We start from the raw sequence: 23,834 nt of genomic DNA, 5'->3' as shown, positions 1-23,834 counted from the left end.
ATCTCCAGTTCCATGGTAATAAATCCCCCTGTGCTCCTAATCAAAATTAATGTTTCAGTATTTGAAAATCGGTCTATAATCGAGGGAAAAGAGGTCTACCCCAGGCGTTGTTTTTTTATACTCACAAGTCATAAAACTACACATAAACATTAAGAAAACACATTTTCTCGATTAGAAATAAATTATCCGAGTAGAATTAAATTGCTACGCCTTGACCTTTGACATTGTAAATGGCGGACGCATTGTAAATTAACATTAAACACGCGTTCAATTAAAAAATGGCGATTCAAACAACAACAACAATTCAAATTACAAGTAATGGTGATTCAATAATGGAGATAGCATTTACTGGACATTAAATAAGGTTTGTTAAATCAGATAACAACAAGGAAAATTTTGATTATTAAAGTTAAACTACTACTGGTAAGGCATTCTCAAATGTATATATTTCCGACATGTATAGTATTCCGATAAACAGTAATAAATATACTAGATGTCCCATGCATTTAGATTGTGTTTTTGTACAAAAGCTATCATAGGGATGATGATAATATAACAAGGATAAATATGTGATGAAAAGGTGCTACAGGTACATATCTTAAATTACTTAAATGTACTTAAATGTGTAATGATGAAGTAGATTTTAATGAGCATTTATTGTTTTTACAAATAAACATAGAATAGTGATAGAAATAATAAAAGTTGTAAAATGAAAATGTTTTGTTTTTGAAAAACTTAAAGTCGATATTGTTCGCACAAATTATTGATATTTTGTCCTTATTTTTGTGTACCAATTCATTAAAATATGTTGTGTTATGTATCATGGTATTGTTATTTAATAACGCAGTATAACTTTTTTAGATATTGTGTAACTCTTGGAGCATGTTTTTATCTAAAAAATTGAATAATACAGACAAAAACACAATTAACGCGCTTCAAAATTGACCCCAGAATTTTTCAATCTGACTCCTCAAAATTTCAGTCCAGGGGTCATCGACTCCTGGTTTTTATGGTATGAGTGCTATATTGATGTCATCATTTGATGACGTTCAAATGAACGAATGATAATGGCGACTAAAATTCGATAAGCTCCAGCATATAGCAGCGATTTCAGTTTTGAAAACTGGCCCGACACTTGTGCTGAAATTTCACATGTTAATGGACCAGAACGGGATCTACACGATGGCGTTTTCGTCATATCTGGGGATAATCCAGTTTTTGACTAAATGACGAAAAAGTGGTGTTTTTTATTGCGCAATCGCTATAAACACGTGGCTTGGCCAGAAGTACATGTAGCGTTTATAGCAACCCCAAGACAATTCACCCCCACAAGACGATTCACCCGCTAGACAATTTAAAATTGATTTTAAATATATAAAAAATTGTACCCAAAATATTTCGTACCCATTTTTTTCGTCCCCAAATTTTTTTCGTACCCAAATTTTTTATCGTACCCATTTTGTTCGTACCCAAATGTTTTTTGCACCCAAATTTGTTCGTACCCATTTTTTTTCGTCCCGATTTTTTTCGTACCCAAATGTTTTTCGTACCCTAATTTTTTCGTACCCAAATTTTTTTCGTTCCTTTTTTTTTCGTACCCATATGTTTTTCGTACCCAAATTTGTTTGTTCCCCATTTATTTTTCGTACCAAATGTTTTCCGTTCCCAATTTTTGTCGTACCCAAATATTTTTTTCGTACCCATTTTTTTGTTCCCAAATGTTTTTCGTACCCAAATTTGTTCGTACCCAAATATTTTTTCGTATCCATCTTTTTCGTACCCAAATGTTTTTTGTACCAAAATTTTTTCGTACCCAAATTTTGTTTGGTACCCATTTTTTTTTGTACCAAAATTTGTTTCGTACCCAAACTTTTATTCGTACCCTTTTTTTTTTCGTACCCAAATAGTTTTTTCGTACCCTAATTTTTTTCGTTCCCTATATTTTTCATACACTAATTTGTTTTCGTAACAAATTGTTTTTTTTTCCTTCAAACATTTTTTTCGTACCCATTTTTTTCGTATACAAATTTGTTCGTACCACAATTTTGTTCGGAGTCAATTTTTTTTTCGTACCCGAATTTTTTCGTACCTAATTTTTTAATTCGTACCCATTTTTTTTGTACCCAAATAGTTTTTCGTACCCTTATTTTGTGTGTACCCTTTTTTTTCGTACTCAAATTTGTTTTCGTACCCAAATTTGTTTTTTTTCGTACCCACATATTTTATCGTACCAATTTTTTAAAAGAAATAATCGATTTTCAATTTGATTTCATCTCTCCACTCATTCCATCACGCGAAACCCTTAAGGTGTCGCAAGTCTAGTAATGATTCATAGTTATACATTGATAACATATTTGGGATGTAACAACTTTATGAAAATTACACACGACTCAACAAGCATTAAGCTATGCTCATATCCGACCATTGACCTGTAGGAGCGTAATATGACATTTGAGCTGGGAGAAAGGCAATATTAGACAATACGAATGATATTCCATCTTCTCACAATATTTGTGGAAAATCATTAAACAAAAATCCAGATAAATAAAGAAATATAATCTTACCAAGCTCAGATAGACATACACATGCGTAAGATGTTAATACAGACGGATGGAAAAGGAAAATGCTTAATGACTTTTGTTTTTGGGCTTGATAATGACTGATGACTAAATGGTAAATAATGCCAGGATATATTTTCTAGTCCTTACAATCAAATATGCCACTTATTACTTCTACGCCGGTTGTTTCTTAACAGTACAAGAATCACGTATTATTTGGAGTCCAGATGTTGGTGTGCAAGTGCACAACAAAATGTGATAATATGTCAGGCAAAATAAGTAACCATTTCAAATAATGCCCATCGTAAAAGGATAATATAAGGTAAATATATCAATATTAAAATGCATGATTTTCCTGCCACAAAATATGTTGATGTTCTGTTTTATGTTGATTTTTTGTACACATACTGGTGATGTTATTAAATGCAAGCATAATATAAATAGATTGGTATCTGGAAAACCGGTCTTTATGTACGTGTGTAAAGTATTGTCCCAGATTAGCTTGTGCAATCATCACAGGCTGATCATGGATGATACTTTCCTATTAGGCTGGATGTTTGTTTAGAAGAGACTTCCTCTAAACCAAAATTTCCATATAAGTTGAAAGTGTAATCCCTGATTAACCTGTACATACTGCAAAGGCTTATATGGGACGATAATTTATTAACATACATAAAGCTTGGTTTCCGAACAGACCGGCTAAAACATTTAAAATATTGACTTACAACTTAGAAACATTCAAGAAACAATATACAGTAACTACATAAAATTAAGTACACACTAAACATAACAACTTCAAACTGCTCAGACAAACAGACAGATGGAAAGAATATAAGAAAGGAACAGCACCAAATGAAAAGACAAAATTCAAGGCATCAACAATGCAGTTACCTCTGCTAACTACTGCTAAAACCATTTGTAAGAATCAGGTAACAGGATTGTACAGTAATTTGCATCAAATAGTTTGACCACAAAGTAATTTGCATCAAATAATTTAAGTACTTGCATCAGTTAATGGGATCACAATTAACTTAGCATCCAAAAATGTTATATGAATTTATGTCACATCATCATTGCCTTACCATTAAAAACTGGGATCACAAGAAAATTAGCATCAAAAACTGGGATCAGATTATAGTAGTTCATTTTGTTTAATGGGATCTGATGTATTTAGCGTCAATTATTGTTAGCAGAATATGAATTGTATCAGATAGTTAGATCAATCTAAGACCTACTATTTAAGTGAAAAAACACAACATAAAATAATAATTAAAAAATCATTTATGACAGAATTCACAATAATGCGTTCGAAAAAAATTGCATGAAAATAGAAAATATTAACACTTTATCAATGCTCAACAAACATATGTATGCTTGTACACAATGTATTATCAATCTAATAAGAAGAACATGACCTATATCACAATTTCTTTGAAAAGTTTTCATAACATAACTTTTAGAAAAGCCACTTTACCACTTGTTTAAAAGAATTTTGCAAGCGTAACTGAATATTGGTTAGGAATGCCAAATATGTTTTTCAGTTAGTTTTTGTTCAATGTCTAAGAAGAACAAGTACAGTACTTGATGATTTGGTAAACAGATCGCTTGAATGCTTCCTGCAGACTTAAACAACTATTGACTAAAACGTCAACCACTTCACCAGATAACCACAATGATGTCAATAGAACAGTGCTGTTTATATTTCAAGTTTATTGCAATTGCTATATTACCTTACTCTACTGCGCATGCTTAAAATGACCTACAATTTACACAAACCCAACGCAACTGAATATTGATAACAGCCATACTTACTTATCGTAGTTTATTACACAATATGAGAGCAAGGGCAAAACCAGCCTTAATGTATGTGCGTTGAGTATTGTCTTAGATTAGCCAGTGCAGTCCGCAGAGGCTAATCAGGATGAAATGTTCCGCCTAGACTATATTTTTGTTTAGAATAGACTTCCATTAAAAACATAAAATTCTATGAAATCTGAACCAGCTTAGCCTATTTTTCGGCATAGCTGTTTAATGTCACTTTTGACCTTACCTGACCTGACCGCGGCTAGACACAAATGAATACACTTCATTTATTCCATTGGCTGATTTGAGCATACCACCAAAACATTGGAAACATGTCCGCGTCTTTGTAACACTGTTTTACTGCGTGTTCAGCATGAAACAATTTTATCTATAATGAAAAGGCTTGATAGATAGAACAGTTTTACACAGACATCAATACGGTTTGTGCGTGCACCTTTTATTTTCAGAGGATTGCTAGCGCAATAGCGTTTGTACTTAAAGGCTATGTTCTCATATTTAGTAATTACTTCCATATTCCCGTCTGTGTTCTAGTATATTTTAGTTCATTAAAGTATCGTTTTTCCCTATCCTGATATTCGTTTTGGCCACAACAGTTTAAATTGTTTTCGAAATTGAACATTTAACATGTAAAAGTATAAAGTTTTAAACAAGCCGTCGTTCCAGCAGTGGAAGCGTGGGCTCACGTTAATGCATTTCATTCCAACCCGAAAGGTATCAGGGTCAGTTTGCGGCCAGTAAAATAATCGTTATATAATATAGACGCTATCGCGTGAACTAGACGAACTGGAACTTTCTTTACACCAGAAATATGTTAAATGAAGATATTCAGCGATATAATTATGGTATGTCAATAATAGATTCTTAATGTGTTTTCAACAATACCATGATAAATATTATTTTTTATTTAATGTAAGGGGTGTAGCGGCAGTTTATTTAACCAAGGATATATTTATAGCTACACCGATGATGCGATTATCACAACTCAATATTTTTGTTATCAGTATCATCAGAAATGAACCGAGTAGGTTCATAATACAATTGTTAGAGGTTCGATCCCAGGTGGGGTTAACTTTTTTTTTTACTTTTTTTTTCTTTCTTTGGTTTCATTCTTGTTTTTTACTGGAGCTTTTTAGTCCTGTAAGTTACATTTAACAATTTAAAGCATATACTCACAAACTTCCAAACATGCCAAAATCTGTGAACAAGTACATGTAATTTATTAATGATGAAGGTCGAGTTTGATACTGTATGGTCTTATGTTTGTGATTAAATATTGTTTTTTATTAATGTCTTTTGGTAAGCTGTTGTGATACCAGTTAAGATTGTAAACAATGTCTGATGTTTATGCATATTTCTAACAATCTATGTACCGGTACTTGGGTTTTGCCTAAGTGCTGTATTTTATGAAATTTGACGCAAACGGTAGGGCTTGTTAAAACAAAAAATATCTGTTAAAAGTGCGGTGACCCCCTTTTTTATTTGTGTTTTATGATGATAATACGAAGATAAACATATTTGATCAGTTTCGCAGATTCTATTAGACAGAACAATTTTTAATTCCATTAATGTGGTTACAAAAGTAAAAAATGACGTTTTTTGGGGGTGACATAAACACTGTAAAAAATAATAACCTTAACATTTAACCTGTGTACTCCATTTTATTGGTGGTGTGTGGTTTAATTTAATGGTATATAATGCATCTTAGCTTATGTAATATCTTCATGTTGCCAATTTCATGGGTTACTAATTATTTTTACGCAATAAGAGATTTTTCAGTTTTATTGAAAAAATAAATGTGATATTATGGTGAATAAAATCAAAACAAGGCCGGTGACCCTATGTTTGTATTTCATTTTTCATGTAGTATTTGTATATATATCTTCAATATAAATTTTGGACAAAATCGATTAGATGGAAAAAAAACAGCAAAACTGCAGCAACACACCTTAACAAGAATTATTCCACTATATTGACTAATGTATTAAGCATGAGCGCGATGATTCTCGATACTGTTAATAATTGAATCAAAGGGCAATGTCCGACAAACCACTAACACAGGTTTGTTCGAAAAACGCGCATATAAATATTTAAAATATGTACGGATACTTCGCGTGTGGCCGGTTGACTCATATGTTTTAATTTCACGTCCATTCTTCTTTTGGTTTTCTGTTTTGTATCTATAGGTTTATGACCAGCAATATGTAATAATGTTAAATAAGCCGCGAAAACTCCGCGTATCATCCCGTACTGCGTGTGATGCAGCTAAGAACTCTACAGAAAAAGACATTCGTTATCTTTGATCTCATTCATTGAACTCTTTACCTTTCACCAACTCCAACCACAATCAACGGCGTATATCTTTTTTTAAAGATATTTCTTGTTATTTATATTCACATGAGTACGCCATTACTTATACATCTCGTCTGAAGTAATTTCTGTGACGAAACATACTAGACTCTCTAGATTTTAGGGTAAACAATTTGGACGTGGTGGATTTGTAACAATAATTTGTTTAAAGGCATCAAACGGTTCCAAAACTTATTTCGGATTGTGGGTTTTCTCATATATACTTGTAAACTTCACTAGGAATGAAATAATCTTATTCCGACAAGATTGCGATTTCATAAATCGTGTTTTGGGTCAGAAAGGTGAGCATTTGATACAAACATTAGACAAATATAGTGTGGTTTATATATATTTTTTTATTCAATGGGAAAACCTAAAATTTTGCATTGAAGTAGGAAATAAAGGGGTTTGAATAGAGAAATATTGTCGTAGCAGACTAATGGAATAGATGAGACAATTCTGAGAATAGGCACTGGAGTAGCAGATTGATAAAATAAAGTGGGAACTTTACACCATTTAAACTCGAGTACCAGATTAATGGAACTAAGAGAGACATTATGAGCATTGGTACTGGAGTATCAGATTAATGGAATAAAGTGGGAACTTTGCAGTATTTGAAATGGAGTCCAGATTAATGAAATAAAGAGGGAAATTATGAACATTGGTACTGGAGTATCAGATTAATCAAATAAAGAGGGAAACAACTGGTACTGAGGTACCAAATTAATGAAATACATAGGGACATTCTGAGAGTTGGCACTGTAGTAACGGATTAATGGAATAACTAGGGCAATTCTAACAACTAGCAATGGTTTACCAGATTAATGGAATAATGAGGGAAATTCTAACAATTGGTAGTAGAGTACACGACTAATGGAATAAATAGGAAAATTCTGAGAATTGTTACTGGAAAACCAGATTAATGGAATGAAAAAAGAAATTATAGCAACTGGCTCTGGAGTAGCAGATAAAAAAAACAAAGAGGCAGAGCTTAAGTTAAACAGTAAATTAAAAGTATTACAGTGTGTGATTTATTTTGAATGCATGGTCTAAAGTGAATGTAAGGTATCTCTCTATTTGATCAATTCTTAATTAACAAATGAAAATTTCAGTGTGGTAGCAGTACAGTATTTTATTCAGTCAAAATCAAAATATCACATGTAGGCTGTGTCTAAGTATCATATATTAGTGTTTATGTCCCTTATGCATTTGCAACTTTTGTAAAATGCTGTCAATTGTCCTGTGTGCGTCCAGCAATATATTGTGATTCTATATTTGTATATGTCAAAACTTAAAAAACATGGGGCTTGAGATTGAAAACTACGTATCATGCTGTCCTTAGCTTTCTGACTGCCACACGACAAATTTCATGAACTTATTATTATTGCAGTTATAGTCTTTTTTTCTTCACTCACATTTTATTATCCCAACATGGTGAGTTTGATTATTTGCATAGTTCTTTTTTTCTGCATCTTTAATGAATTTTATTTATTTGCAGAACAGATTTATTTGTGAATTTTGCAACATTTTATTGGTGTTCTGAATGTACTGGAATAAATGTTGAAATTTTATGTTAATTTGTTGTGTTGTAAGTATTTAATTCTGTTCAAATATATATCATATATATAAATACCGCCTGATATGCTTACAGGCGTATACAAAAATACTAAAACCTCAAGACCTTGTTTGGTTCATTCCATGACCCACCCTAACTACATATACAGAGGTTAAAATATGTTAACAATTATTAAGTATAGAATTCCTCAATTTCATCTTTTCACAGAATCTCAATTAGACAAAAATGTAGAAAAACAAGCCAGTTTGGAATGAACAAACACTCAAGAATTGCTCAATTCCTAAAATTACAAAAGTGGGTTCTTCATGAAGTAAAGTGGTTTAAGATGCGCCACTTTATTTCTGCGTTAAGTATGCTATTCCTGTCCTTCGAAAGAGGGACTATATAGACTCAATGAAATATACTGTTTAAAGGATAATTATACAATATTCTGTTAGCAGTGTCAACACAATTTGGAATGAAACTTCTTCTGATTTGAGTAAGTTTTTATTTTATTTTTCTATTTCTGCAATATAAAACTCAGACACATGTTATGCAACAAAATAAATAAAGCCACAGGCACAATAATACACATTATACAAATATACTATTTTATATGTTAGTTGCCTCATAAACAATTTCATATTTAACAGTGTATGCTATTTATGGTATATAGACAATGTATAATTTTATTATTTGTTGATCCCATTAAACACATCCAAACTCTTTAACGGAATTGATCCCATGTAACCATTTTACAAGGTACTGTGCAAGTAATTGGATATGTTTTATACATGCAAAAAGCATGGTTCTCACAATCAATAACAAGCAAATTTCTTGAATTGATATCCCCCTCCAATTTCAAAATTGTGTGACAGACTGACAGACGGACGTTCTGAGTGACTGGCTGACGGACGGAGAATGCCAATTTTAATAATTCCTCGGCTTTTGGCTGGGAATAACAAAAGTAATATGACAAAACTGCATAATCTGTTATTTAATTAGATTCTTTAATGACTACCTAGTTCGACATTCAATGTATGATTGGAATATATCGACATTTAGAAGAAGCAATTAATGTTTCAATGGTTTTTGTTCTAAATTTAAATATATTAATCTTTTTTTACAGTATCTTATAATATTTGTTATGAACTTATGGTGCTCAGACAAATTGTTTAATTCGCTTTGCCAGTTTTGAGTATAACCCTTAATTATTCATAGAATGCTTAAATAAATCTATATGAATTACTAACAACTTAAATTATCTATACATATCCAAAACCACAACTAGCATGTTTATCCGTAGTATCGGCCCTATAAATGAATACAAAAAATCTTCGGAAGTAAACAAACACACACAAAAACGCATGCGTTATATGTTAATCTTTAGTTCAATGTTGATTCTTTGACATATTAGCGAAACTGCATTTAAAACGGAAATTTTTTGACAAAATACTGGCTAGACTTAGCTCCCTGTAGTTATCTGTTTCATGTACAATTGCCCTTCTAATTGGTTGCTAGGATGTGTTACCATGCGCATGTTCTAAAACTATTAACGTAATGGACAAACTTAACACTTGCTCATGTTGTTCTTAAAATATTGTTACGTTTTATTTTAAAATAAGCGATATATAAAACATTTGATAAAGCTATACCTTTAATCAATAAAGAAACAAACATAACTGTGTGTTACGCAATTTAAAATCATAGAATCACCCTGAAATAAACATGACCTACTTTCCAACGAACATCATGAGAATGATCGTCGTAATAGTCTTGGATAACCATGGAATAAATTACAACATCTAAAAATAAAAAATAAAAACATTAACTTTGAAACTTGAAACATTGTATTTGATTAAACGCCTATTTCTATAAAAATATTCAATGGTGTTGTACAATAACATATGATACAATACAGCACATAATAACACTACTACTACTTATAAAACTTATTTCAACAACTGGCGATGTTAAATGAAAAATCGTCAGGATATTTAAAAGAAAGTTCAACTGATATGATTAGAACATATAACCTTTTCCAATAGATACTTATTACTAAAAATCAATTGACAATTTCTTAAATAAAAAAGATTTTATATTAAATGATATATAAAAGATATTATATAAAGATATTATACAATATTATATTAACGGATATATACAAGATATTATATTAAATATATTATACAGTGTTTATAGTATAATAGTTATTATTATATCTAAAACTAAAACGATAGTATTTATAATTTAAAAGCTAAAGATGTAATCACAGTCCAGCACTTCCTGAAGAATTTTCGTTAAAAGCACGATATTATGAGGAGGACCGATACTATTATAGTAAGAAATACATATATAACCAAATTACCATGACTTAACGTCCCTGGGATACTGTAATTGTCTTTCATAATTATGTTGATAAACATAATGATTAGCGGTATTTTAGAAAATGAAATTTAACCAAACATGTAAATACTCTTATAAATTAAATGAAGCATAGACATATAATTTTAATTTATCGTACATCATCCATGTGGAATGGTTTGAGTACCATGTTGTTTGATTTGTTTAATTTTAAAGCTTACTTGGACGCACAACCAATGAAATGCATGGCTAATAATAAATGAGTATGAAGTTTTGATAGACAATATCTTGACTATTTATCAAGAAGCTAAGCTTCTTTGAGTGAATGTTGGTTCCGACAATGAGCCAAGTTCAATACCACCAAAAGTATCACACAATTCTTTGCAATAAATTACATTTGCATGATATTATTTTGATTGATTTTTTCTCCAGGTTGCTGTGTTCGTCTGTGTGGCTACGGTTAAATGCTGTAAAGGTAAAATAGTTTAAAACACCTAAACTTTATCTATTATATTTCAAATTATACCTTAAATTGACTTGATCCCGGATTTTGGTATATTTTCAAATACAGGGCCCAACATTAAAGGTATTCCAACTGTTCAGGACTACCAAATGTAAGGTGCAGACATGGAAAACATACATGTGCTAGTCCGATTGTCATTTCTGATACAATATTGAATATAATATAATGATTTGCTGAATTTCATTCATTAAATAGTTTTTCCCATTATTATAACACTAATATTAAAGCCAAACAAATTTTATATCTGAAACAACATATATCATACTATTTACTTAGACATAATAATATTGTTCCATTGTAAACATACAAACAACATTCCCATTTTTACTTCTATTTAATCTTATTTTATGATACAATAACTTTACTATTTGTTTCTTGCAAAACCAAAAAACATTATTACTCCAATGAGAGGTTTCTGGCCTACTTTTTGGAATAACAGCTCCGCTGGGTCACAATTTGTTAATCCATAATGTCTAATATGCATGTATTTTTTCATTTTTTTATCATCCGACTTTTCGTAAATAAATCTAGCTTGGTCCTAATTTGTAAGCGTATATCTCATTTGCCCTTATGCAGTGCAACAAACAATACCACAACCTTCCACACGTAAATCAAACAAAAATAAGGAAATAAAATTGAGTTTGTTTCCCCATAAAGAGTTAAAATTTTAAAAATAACAAAATTCAAAAGATTTCATGGAAAAATCACGATAATTAGGTATGCTGTCATCACATTAGCGTCTTAAGTAAAGTTTTCGATAAAAATGTTTATGTTAAATAATCATGAAAATATCGAAAAGTAATTACTCTGCCAGTGATGAATCAAATAATGTTTCCAGTTAACGAGAACATTGACAAAATAGAGCATAGTTTTTAGTTTCACACTAGATTATATATTTAAATTCACGACTTATCATAGAGAATATGTGCTTTCTATGGTAATGAGTGAATACAAATGAATAATCTACACACACAAACACAACATTTTTATTTTTATTTAAAGCTTTTTCCACCGTTTATTTTTATGTCCCCCACTATAGTAGTGGGGGACATATTGTTTTTGCCCTGTCTGTTGGTTGGTCTGTTGGTTGGTTGGTCTGTTGGTTGGTTGGTTTGCGCCAACTTTAACATTTTGCAATAACTTTTGCTATATTGAATATAGCAACTTGATATTTGGCATGCATGTGTATCGCATGCAGCTGCACATTTTGAGTGGTGAAAGGTCAAGGTCATCCTTCAAGGTCAGAGGTCAAATATATGTGGCCAAAATCGCTCATTTTATGAATACTTTTGCAAAATTGAAGATAGCAACTTGATATTTGGCATGCATGTGTATCTCATGGAGCTGCACATTTTGAGTGGTGAAAGGTCAAGGTCATCCTTCAAGGTCAGAGGTCAAATATATGTGGCCCAAATCGCATTTTTTATGAATACTTTTGAAATATTGAAGATAGCAACTTGATATTTGACATGCATGTGTATCTCATGGAGCTGCACAATTTGAGTGGTGAAAGGTCAAGGTCAAGGTCATCCTTCAAGGTCAGAGGTCAAATATATGTGGCCCAAATCACTTATTTTATGAATACTTTTGCAATATTGAAGATAGCATCTTGATATTTGGCATGCATGTGTATCTCATGGAGCTGCACATTTTGAGTGGTGAAAGTTCAAGGTTAAAGGTCAAATTTTGCAATATTGAAGATAGCAATTTGGTATTTGGCATTCATGCATATCTCATGAAGCTGCACATTTTGAGTGGTGAACGGTCAAGGTCATCCTTCAAGGTCAAGGTCAAAGGTCAAATTTTGCAATATTGAAGATAGCAACTCGATATTTTGCATGCATGCGTATCTCGTGGAGCTACACATTTTGAGTGGTGAAAGGTCAAGTTCATCCTTCAAGGTCAAGGTCAAAGGTCAAATTTTGCAATATTGAAGATAGCAACTCGATATTTTGCATGCATGCGTATCTCGTGGAGCTACACATTTTGAGTGGTGAAAGGTCAAAGTCATCCTTTAAGGTCAAGGTCAAATTTTGCAATATTGAAGATATCAACTCTATATTTGGCATGCATGTGTATCACATGGAGCTGCACATTTTGGGGGTGAAAGGTCAAAGGTCAAGGTCATCCTTCAAGGTCAAAGGTCAAATTTTGCAATATTGAAGATAGCAACTCCATAGTTGGCATGCATGCGTATCTCATGGAGCTGCATATTTTGAGTGGTGAAAGGTCAAGGTCATCCTTCAAGGTCAAGGGTAAAATATATGGCTTCAAAGCGGCGCAGTAGGGGGCATTGTGTTTCATGAACACAGCTCTTGTTTATTATTGTTCTGCTTTTATTAGTTTTTAATCTTACCATATCTTGAAAATTATATTTGAGACATGGTAAGAAATAATTATCAGAAGTTATAGTTAAACTTCAAAATATTAATGCTATAGTATTTAATAACGTTAATGTAACAAAATATATTAGACTGATGCAAAACAGAATATTTGCTTGATTTAGAATCATGAGATGCAAAGAACATGCATTATCCAGTTTTTTAGCTGCTCTAACTAAACTTGCTAATATTTTGCCCCTCCATCTCCTATACATTCCCTGTAGGTTTACCATCAGAGATCCTGGCATCCATTGACCTCAGCGTTGACACAAAGCGCCCGCATAGCTCCAAGGTCGCCACTGAGTCACGTGACCTCCAAGTCCCTGCCTTGACAGAGGTAGGCGGGGCCTTGGTGGGAGAGGAAACCAAGGAGACAGGCAGTGTGAGGTTTGGTGTCTACATGACTTACTTGAGAGCCATGGGCATCTGCCTGGCCGAAGCTGTGCTGCGGTCCCTGTTACTTATGCAAGGTAATCTGGTGTTAGGTATTTGTAGTGTCATTCTGCCGTATGCAAGCAGATGAAGGTAATCAGTTACTTGGTAGGGTAACATGTTTTCAAGCCTGCTTGCAATTAATTCAATATAGTCATCACAAAGTGGAGTATATTCTTAGTGATACGTTTAAACAGATAAGCTACCTGTTTCTACATCCTAAATACACATGTATGCCAGTAACTCCATTTCCACTGTACTTACCCAATCTTTTTTATGCCCCAAAATGGAGCAATCAGTAAGCACATTATTAGTCTGTCCATCAAACCTAAACATCCAGCTGTTAGTTTGTTCATGTAACCAATGAAGAAATTCAAATGAAACTTCATATACTGATAGAAGGTGTGATCAAAAGTGCATGCAAGGACCAGAACTCTCTTGGGGATATACAGAGTTGTTGCACTTTAGTCAATACTTTTGCAGGGCAAAACCCCTTTAGTATGGAAAGTTTGGAAATAAAACTTTATACATTAACAGAGGACATACAAGGTAGTGCATAGTACAAGAACCACAACTTTGTTGTCTTTTTATTTCATGTTCTCGTATTATATTTTCAAGTTTTCATCTTTTTCTTTTTTCTTTAGTCCTTTTTAGCTCTACTATTTTATATGAAATATATATAGTGGAGCTATCCTACTCACCCCGGCGTCGGCGTTTCTGTGCCGTGCCGTTAGCGTGCAAATGTTAAAGTTTTCGTACTTCCCCAATTATTTTCATTGTCCCTTGACATATTGCTTTCATATTTTGCATACTTGTTAACCAACATGACCCCAACCTATAAACAAGAGCAGACAACTCTATTAAGCATTTTGTTATAATTATGGCCCCTTTTCCACTTAAAATATGCAGCAAATGTTAAAGTTTTCGTACTACCCCATTTATTTTCATTGTCCCTTGACATATTGCTTTCATATTTTGCATACTTGTTTACCAAAATCACCCCAACCTATAAACAAGAGCAGACAACTCTATCAAGCATTTTATCATAATTATTGCCCCTTTTATACTTAGAATATGCATATTATTGATAAATCTATGTTAAAGTTTGCGTACTACCCCAAATATTCCCTATATCCTTTGACATATTGCTTTTATATTTTGCATACTTGTTTACCAACATGACCCCAACCTTTAAACAAGAGAAGACCACTGTATCAAGCATTTTTACATAATTATTGCCCCTTTTACACATAGTTAATTGAACATTTTGCTTAAATTGCCATAACTTCTTTGTTTATGATCACATTTTATTGTAATATTGACAAAACAACACCTGAATACCACAATGGATTCCACCAAAAACAATACCCCACGCCCCTACCCAGAATCCCTTCCAACCCCCAAGCTCCCCACCCCCCATTTTTTTTTCTTTTTTTAAACATCATCTAATAAATTACCAACCCCACATTATACCCCCTCTAACCCCCCACCCCCCCCCCTAACTCCCCCAATTTTTTTTAAACATCATCTAATAAATTACCACACCCCACATTATACCCCCCTCTCAACCCCCCTACCTCCCCCAAATTTTTTTTGTTTTCTCCTTTAATTATTTTTGAAAGACCGTCTAATAAATGACCACATCCCACATTATACCCCCTCTCAACTCACCCCCCCCCCCCAAAAAAAAATAATTTGTTTTTCCTTTTTTTTATTTTTGAAAGATCGTCTAATAAATTTTTGAATATGAACAATTTCCCCATGATGGCTTACGTTATAATGTCAAGCACTCGAATAGTCGAGCGCGCTGTCCTCTGACAGCTCTTGTTGTCTTCTCTTGTGAAGTGTATCTCAGGAAATATTGGATGATTCAAATGAAACATCATATAATTAAGGTTTAAAGAGAAAGTTCAGTGTACAAGAAATATAAATCTCTTCAGGAGTTATTGCCCTTTAGCAAATTTCCTTATACAGAGCATAGGTACGATAGTATAAAAAATATTTTAATAAAACTTTGTACATTGATAGTGCACATTAAGAGGAAGTGTGAGCTTTAATACAAAACGCAAGTCTTTATCCTTAATTTTCGACTTATTGCAACTTGTGGGTTTTTTATAGTCTGTTTTGTTGTGTGGAGCAAAGTTTTGCAAGTATTGAAGATATGGAAATGATTCTTCATATAGAGATAGTGGCTTAAATGCTGGGTACAAGATAATGACTATCTGCTCCATATTTTTATTTTCAAGTAAGGAGCATAAATTAATAAATGTTGAAGGGATTAAAATAATTTTTAATTTTTTGAAGCATTACACTATTGGTATGAAAGGGAATCTTACAAAAAATCTGATAATGTAAAAGAACATTTAGGAGCAGTCGAGTACAAATATCATAATCCTTTAGTATTGCAGAGTTGTGGCTCTGTGTTGATTTTCTGGTTTTCATACAATAAATAAAACTTGTCTGTTTTTTCATACTTTGATGGTCATGGTCACGCTTTTGGGTCAAAACTATATTTTAGGGCCATTTGGAACTTATAGTGACAGCACTTGTTGCTTGGTACATTTAGTGCTTAAAACTATTCTTACTAACCCTTTGCTACATTTTATCCTGTGCAGCAGTAACCGGGTAATAAACATGAATTGTATACTTTCATTGATGATTCTGTTATATCATAAAGAAATGCTGCCATAAAATGGAAACTCATTTGATCACTGATATTTCAAGTCTACTTGGACAGGTTCTCTCTTGATTGATCGTGTTGGTTATGCTTGCAGCCTCAAGGAATGTCAACGATTGGTGGCTGTCATATTGGGTGTCCCACTCTGTACTGCCTGGTCAGAATGTCTCGCACTCAGGAGCACACAGGTTGGTAGTGGTACTCTGAAAGATAAACAATATCTGAACTGGGTTTTGCCAGAAGAACCCCTTGGAATAAATATTATAAATGACTGAATGACTTAAACATTCAATGCCCAATCACGTAATGTCCAATCACATGTCTCATTATACCCCCCCCCCCAACCATCGCCTTGATAGGTGGCTATACTAAAATCTCCGTGGATATCTGTTCATATGTCTGTTTGACTTTCTTTAGACACAAATTTGCCTATAGTTTTATATTAACTTCATCAGACAAACATATTTGAATTGTTAAAATACTTTAAAAAGCTTTACTAAACTATTAGTAACCCACATCTCTAGTATTCTTGTACAATCTTTACCAAAAGTAGAATAGAAAAAGTATATATATGGCCATCTGTAAACTTCACTCACTCAATAAAAACATGAAACCATTTATGAGCACTAGTTAATTCTGTAAAGAATAACAAAATGCATAAACATTAAGGCTCACTCAGTAAAAACATGAAAGTAGTCAGGAGAATTGCAGAACTGGATAACTTTGTAAGAATTTTCATAGAGCATAAACATATACATTTTGATGCTTAATTTTGTTCTTCAGTAAATTTTTTGTTATCAACATGTGTGTACTGTTTGTATCAGGATCTCAAGTAACAGCAGCAACATGAGTAGTCTGGTTACCGCGGGTGATAATGTGATGTACTACCTGACCATATATGGATGCCTGGCGGGGGCCAACTCTGTGTTCACGCTCCTACGAGCATTCCTGTTTGCCTACGGAGGAGTTTGTGCCGCAAGAACCATACACACTCGACTGCTTAGCAACATACTGAAGGTAATGTCTAGACATGGTTTAACGCATGTGCGTTAAGTGACGTTTTTATTGTCCCCTACCGGTGACAATGGTTTGCGCTCTGTCAGTCTGTCTTGTCCGCCAGTCTGTCCGTCACACTTTTTTAGCTCGACTATTTTATATGAAATATATATAGTGGAGCTATCCTGCTCACCCCGGTGTCGGCGTGAGCGTAAGCGTGAGTATGCAAATGTTAAAGTTTGCGTACTACCCCAAATATTTCCTATGTCCCTTGACATGTTGCTTTCATATTTTGCATACTTCTTAACCAACATGACCCCAACCTATAAACAAGAGCAGACAACTGTATCAAGCATTTTGTAAGAATTATGGCCCTTTTTTCACTTAGAATATACATAATATTGATTAATCTATGTTAAAGTTTGCGTACCACCTCAAATATTTTCAATGTCCCTTGACATATTGCTTTCATATTTTGCAAACTTCTTTACCAACATGACCCCAATCTATAAACAAGAGCAGACAACTGTATCAAGCATTTTGTAACAATTATGGCCCTTTTTCCATTATAATATGCATATTACTTTAGTTACACTGCCATAACTTCTTTATTTATGATCAGATTTTTTTAATACTTTGACAAAACAACACTTACCTGAATACCACAATGGATTCCACCCAAACAATACCCCATTTTCCAACCCAGAAACCCTGCCCTTCCCCTCCCCCCCCCCCAAAAAAAAATATTTTTGTTTTCCTTTTTTAATTTTTGAAAGATCATCTTATAAATGACCCCACCCCACATTATACCCCCCTCTCAACCCCCCTACCCCCCCCCCCCAAAAAAAAAACAAAAATAATATTTTTTTTTTTCCTTTTTTTATTTTTGAAAGATCGCCTAATAAATTATTGAATATGAACAATTTCCCCATGATGGCTTACGTTATACTGTCAAGCACTCGAATAGTCGAGCGCGCTGTCCTCTGACAGCCCTTGTTGTATCCTGCCATAACTTTTAAAGTTCTTCATATTTTTTCATGAAACTTAATATATGGATAGATGGCAATATGGAGATTATGCACGTCTTTTTATTTTGTTCCTACGTCAATAATTATGGTTGCTATGGCAACAAATATATATATATATATTTTAAATTCTGACATTGGTGGAGTTTCACCGGTAGGGGACCATATTGCTTGGCAATCTCTTGTTTTGTGTGTGACAATATTTTCCATGTTAGTTTTCTGCAACGATATCCAAACATTTACGAGAGAACACAAGATTGGCTTTGGGCAGCTTCAGAAGCATGGAGTAGTTCTCATGAGCTGCCCGTCTCATGAGTCCTGAAGCCAAACTCACGCTCACTCGTAAATCGCCTACTGAATGTAATAAGTCATGTAACTGACATTTTAATACATTTCTACTTTTTTCCATTTTTGTGTTTATTAAGGTGACATACATCAACTGTTAAAATATTAAGTCAATCTTTTTGGTAAAAATAATGTTTTTATCAAATTTTCGAAATTGACATAACAAGCACATGTCATTTTCTGAATGTAAAAAGTAGCGTAACTGACATTTTGTTAAATTTTCAGGAGGAGCTAAAATATGTTTTATTCAAATAATAAACATGTTTCTGTATTCAAATTTTCGGATAAGTATTATAATAACACTTGAAAAACGAAACAAAACTCCAAATTGATATGTCTTTTTTAAAACAATAAAAAATTAAGAAAGGAACAGTTACCATAATTTCAACACTGAAATATTTTGAGCGCAAAAAATAACGTAAGTGCTCTTACTGTATTTTGCTTTATATGCTTTCCTGAACAATTCACAAAATGTCAGTTACCCTAGTTATTACATTCAGTAGACGAAATGTTCGGAAATTGTTGCAGGAAATGAACATGGCATATATTGTCACACAAAAAATAAAAACAAGCATTTTGTATCTTTTCACTCTTTGTTACCAGACCACGTATAGCTTTGTAATTTTGACAATTACTATAAGGAACACTAATTTTGTTTGTCTTAACTTTTTTTTTAAATAATTTACGAAATATTTGTTTATATGGAGTGTTTATGGGGGCTTTAAAAATTGAAGTCCAAATTGTAAAATAGTCTAAATGTGTAGTTACATATACAACCTACTGATATATTAAATGTTCACATAATATGTGTCACACAACAATTATTTCTTTGTTATATAGCAGGGACATGTTTCTAGTCTGTGGAAAAAAGGATTATGATATATTTGATAATAGTCAATATAATATCAAGTTTAGAGGAAGCACAGTGATTTCTGTGAGCGGTTGAGTTAGCTTTATCTTTTACCATAAATCTCTTCTTAATTGCAGGCACCGATCACTTTTTTTGACACAACACCTATTGGTCGTATTGTGAACCGGTTTTCCTCGGATATATTCTCCATAGACGACTCCCTGCCTTTTATTATGAACATATTCCTGGCCCAGATTTGCGGTATACTGGGAACCATTATATTCATCACATGTTACGGGTTGCAGTGGTTTGCAGTTCTACTTTTACCACTTGCTGTGCTCTATTACAAAATCCAGGTTTGTACAAAATTAATCTTCATAGATTGTACATTGGTATAAAAAATGTTCATGTTCAGTTCTTTTCTTGGAGAGAACAAATATGTGTAATAAAATTGTGAGGTCTCATCAATTTAAAGTGTTATTAAGTGTCTGAATGAATTATCATATATTATGTTCTGCAGAAATGTGTTAACTTTTCAAATAGTTTTGTTCACACACAGAGAATCATGGACTGTACATGTGTAAATTAATGGTCATGTTCAGTTCATAAAATTAAAAAAGGTTATTTAGTGTCTAAAATGATTATCATATTTCAATTCCACTTAAATTTCATCATTTTGTGTCAGCAAACATGCCTGAAAACGTGAAAAAAATTAAATATTTTAAATATTTTAAATATGGCTGTTGAATAAGTTTGTTTTTTTATGTACAGGGACTTAAACATTATTAATTTGTGTGTTCAACATCTATATTTTGCTCAGAAATACTACCGTGAAAGTTCACGTGAGTTGAAGAGAATCTCCAGTGTGACACTGTCTCCAATCTATGCCCACTTCTCCGAGTCTATAACTGGAATGACCACAATAAGGGCCATGAGGGAACAAGAGAGGTAAATCTTGATTGATTTGGGATCAAAAAAGGTAACTCTTGATTCATATCGGAACAAGAGGTAACTCCTTATTCATGAGGGAACAAGAGAGGTAACTCCTGATTCATGAGGTAATAAGAGAGGTTACTCCTGGTTCATGAGGGAACAAGTGAGGTACCCATGATTCCTGTGGGAACAAGAGAGGAAGCTCATGATTCGTGAGGGAACAAGAGAGGTAAATCCTGCATGAGGGAACACGAGTGGTAACTCTGCATTCATGAGGGAACAAGAGAAGTAACTCCTGATTCATGAGAGAACAGGAGAGGTAACTCATAACTCACGAGGGAACAAGTGAAGTAACTCATGATTCATGTGAGAAACAGAGAGGTTACCCTTGATTCATTTGGGAACAAGAGAGGGAGCTCTTGATTCGTGTTGGAACAAGAGAGGTAAATCCTGATTCAAAGGGAACAAGAGAGGTAACTCTTGATTCATTAGGGAACAAGAGAGGTAACTCCTGATTTCTGTGGGAACAATAGAGGTTACTCTTGATTCATGTGGGAACATGAGATAATACTCCTGTTTCATGTGGGATCAAAAGAAACTTTTTAATTATTCCCCCACAAACAAAGTTAAGGGGGGTATATAGGAGTGAACTTGTCTGTCGGTCGGTTGGTCAGTCTGTCTGTCGGTCCGTATTAACTGTCCGCTCTCTAATTAAGTAGTTTTCATCCGATCTTCACCAAACTTGGTCAGAAGTTGTATCTACATGATGTCTAGGCCAAGTTCGAACATGGGCCTTGCCAGGTTAAAAACTAGGTCACTTAGTGCGTTTTAAACATTCAGCATGTTGTCCGCTCTCTAATTCAAGTAGTTGTCATCCGATCTTCACCAAACTTGGTCAGAAGTTGTATCTAGATGATGTCTAGGCCAAGTTCGAACATGGGCCTTGCCGGGTCAAAAACTAGGTCACGGGGTCACTTAGTGCGTTTTAAACATTCAGCATGTTGTCTGCTCTCTAATGCAAGTAGTTTTAATCCGATCTTCACCAAACTTGGTCAGAAGTTGTATCTACATGATGTCTAGGCTAAGTTCAAACATGGGCCTTGCCGGGTCAAAAACTAGGTCACGGGGTATCTAAGTGCGTTTTAAACATTCAGCATGTTGTCCTCTCTCTAATTCAAGTAGTTTTCATCCGATCTTCACCAAACTTAATCAGAAGTTGTATCTAGATTATCTTAAGGCCAAGTTCGAACATGGGCCTTGCCAAGTCAAAAACTAGGTAACGGGGTCACTTAGTGTGTTTTTTAACATTCAGCATGGTGTCCTCTCTTATTCAAGTAGTTTTCATCTGATCTTCACCAAACTTGGTCAAAAACTAGGTCACGGGGTATCTTAGTGCATTTTAAACCTCACCATGTTTCCCGCTCTCTAATTCTAGTAGTTTTCATCCAATCCTCAAAAAACTTGGTCACAAGTTTTATCTTTATGATCTGTAGGACAAGTTTAAACATGGGCCATTCCGGGCCTAAAACTAGGTCACGGGGTCACTTAGTGCGTTTTTTAACATTCAGCATGGTGTCCGCTCTCTATTTCAAGTAGTTTAAATCCGATCTTCACCAAACTTGGTCAGAAGTTTTATGGAGATGATCTTAAGGCCAAGTTAGAACATGGGCCTTTCTGGGTCAAAAACTAGGTCAAGGGGTCACTAAGTGCGTTTTAAAAATTGAGCATGGTGTCCGCTGTTTTTTGTGAAGACATGCAAAATATTATGTGTCAATGCGGCATGTGGGTGTATTCTTCACGTCTGTGACAAAGCTCTAGTTCATGTGGGAATAAGAGAGATAACTCTTATTTCATGTGGGAACAAATGGGCTTACTCTTGATTCATGCAAAAACTGTTATAAATATATTGTATTCAGAATGGACGTTGACCTCTTGTAAGAGATTGCTAGGAAAAACTGCCTGTAAATTGGTAGGATTAGTTTAAATACGGATAATTTCAGTTTTGTTTTATGGCTTTAGGAAAATTTTTAATATGGAAAAAATGTTTAAAACTAAATTTGGGGATACATTTTACATTACCGGTATTTCACTGATAGGGATATGAACATTAAAGGGACAAGTTTTAAATAGGGGCCAAACATAAATGTAAAGAATGGAATGTAGCCTTTATTCAGCTGCTGCTAAAAAATCTGAATGATGTTGATAATGATGATGATTAATTGGTCTGGAGGCCTGTATTTGTCTTAAGTTAAGTCTTTAATTTAGAAACCTAATATTTTTAGAAGCTAAGTACATGTGCTGGTATGAAGTAACAAATCAAACAATGTTTTAGTTAAAATTCATTAATGACAAATAACAAAGACAACATTTTTCTCTCGGCAATTTTTCAGGTAAACTTGGAATAAAAGTCTTCAGTAGAATGCCTATTTTAAGGGTAACAATAGGCACGGTCATGATTTCTCCTCCTTGAAGTACAATGATTGTATTTTTTCTTCAAATAATGAATATATTGATGAAGCCTGTAAATTTTGGGGATAGGCATACTGCCCTATGGAGGTGTTCCCAACATAACCCCTTGGATATGACCGTTCTCAACAACTGCCTCAGTATTCATCACAGGTTTCAGTTGGAGAACATCAGTCACCTGGAGACCAATCAGCGTGCCCAGTTCACCTCACAGGCTGTTGTTAGCTGGCTGGTGTTCCGTCTGCAGATGCTTGGGGTAGCCATGGTGACAGGGATTGCGTTCATTGCCGTGCTGGAACACCACTTCCGCACAGTCAATCCTGGTAAATGGATTTAAAATAAATGTATTGCTTGTCCCTTTATAAGTTAGATAAGCATTTTATGGCGAATGTAGTCCTTCAGAAAATGAAATTACATATATTCAAGTTGACAGAAGTTATAGTATCCCACCCTCAATTTTACAGTGATAGTTGAAAATGTGTTTTCAAATTTTATGTGTTATATTAAAATACACGAGCAGTTGTATTATTTGGATACACACTTTAAAACACCTAAAAAG

The 23,834-nt window shown here is 33.6% G+C and overlaps 1 protein-coding gene across 10 annotated transcripts in view; it reads left to right on the top strand.

Annotated features, from left to right (window-relative positions):
• Positions 1 to 23,834, top strand: part of LOC127847409 (ATP-binding cassette sub-family C member 10-like) — a 67,964-nt gene that overhangs the window by 38,097 nt on the left and 6,033 nt on the right. For 3 of the 10 annotated variants that reach the window (XM_052379291.1, XM_052379281.1, XM_052379290.1), the window contains exons 10-15: positions 13,776 to 14,021; positions 16,758 to 16,848; positions 17,485 to 17,677; positions 20,014 to 20,232; positions 20,697 to 20,824; positions 23,429 to 23,598. In XM_052379291.1, coding sequence (XP_052235251.1) covers positions 13,776 to 14,021; positions 16,758 to 16,848; positions 17,485 to 17,677; positions 20,014 to 20,232; positions 20,697 to 20,824; positions 23,429 to 23,598 — 1,047 coding nt within the window. The remainder of the gene's footprint in view (positions 1 to 13,775; positions 14,022 to 16,757; positions 16,849 to 17,484; positions 17,678 to 20,013; positions 20,233 to 20,696; positions 20,825 to 23,428; positions 23,599 to 23,834) is intronic. The other 7 variants (XM_052379289.1, XM_052379282.1, XM_052379287.1 and 4 more) reach the window with 6 other exon arrangements.

The sequence above is a fragment of the Dreissena polymorpha genome, chromosome 10 (assembly GCF_020536995.1).
Source record: "Dreissena polymorpha isolate Duluth1 chromosome 10, UMN_Dpol_1.0, whole genome shotgun sequence".
NCBI classification, from domain to species: Eukaryota; Metazoa; Mollusca; class Bivalvia; order Myida; family Dreissenidae; genus Dreissena; species Dreissena polymorpha.
This window is presented reverse-complemented; position numbering and strand designations above follow the sequence as displayed.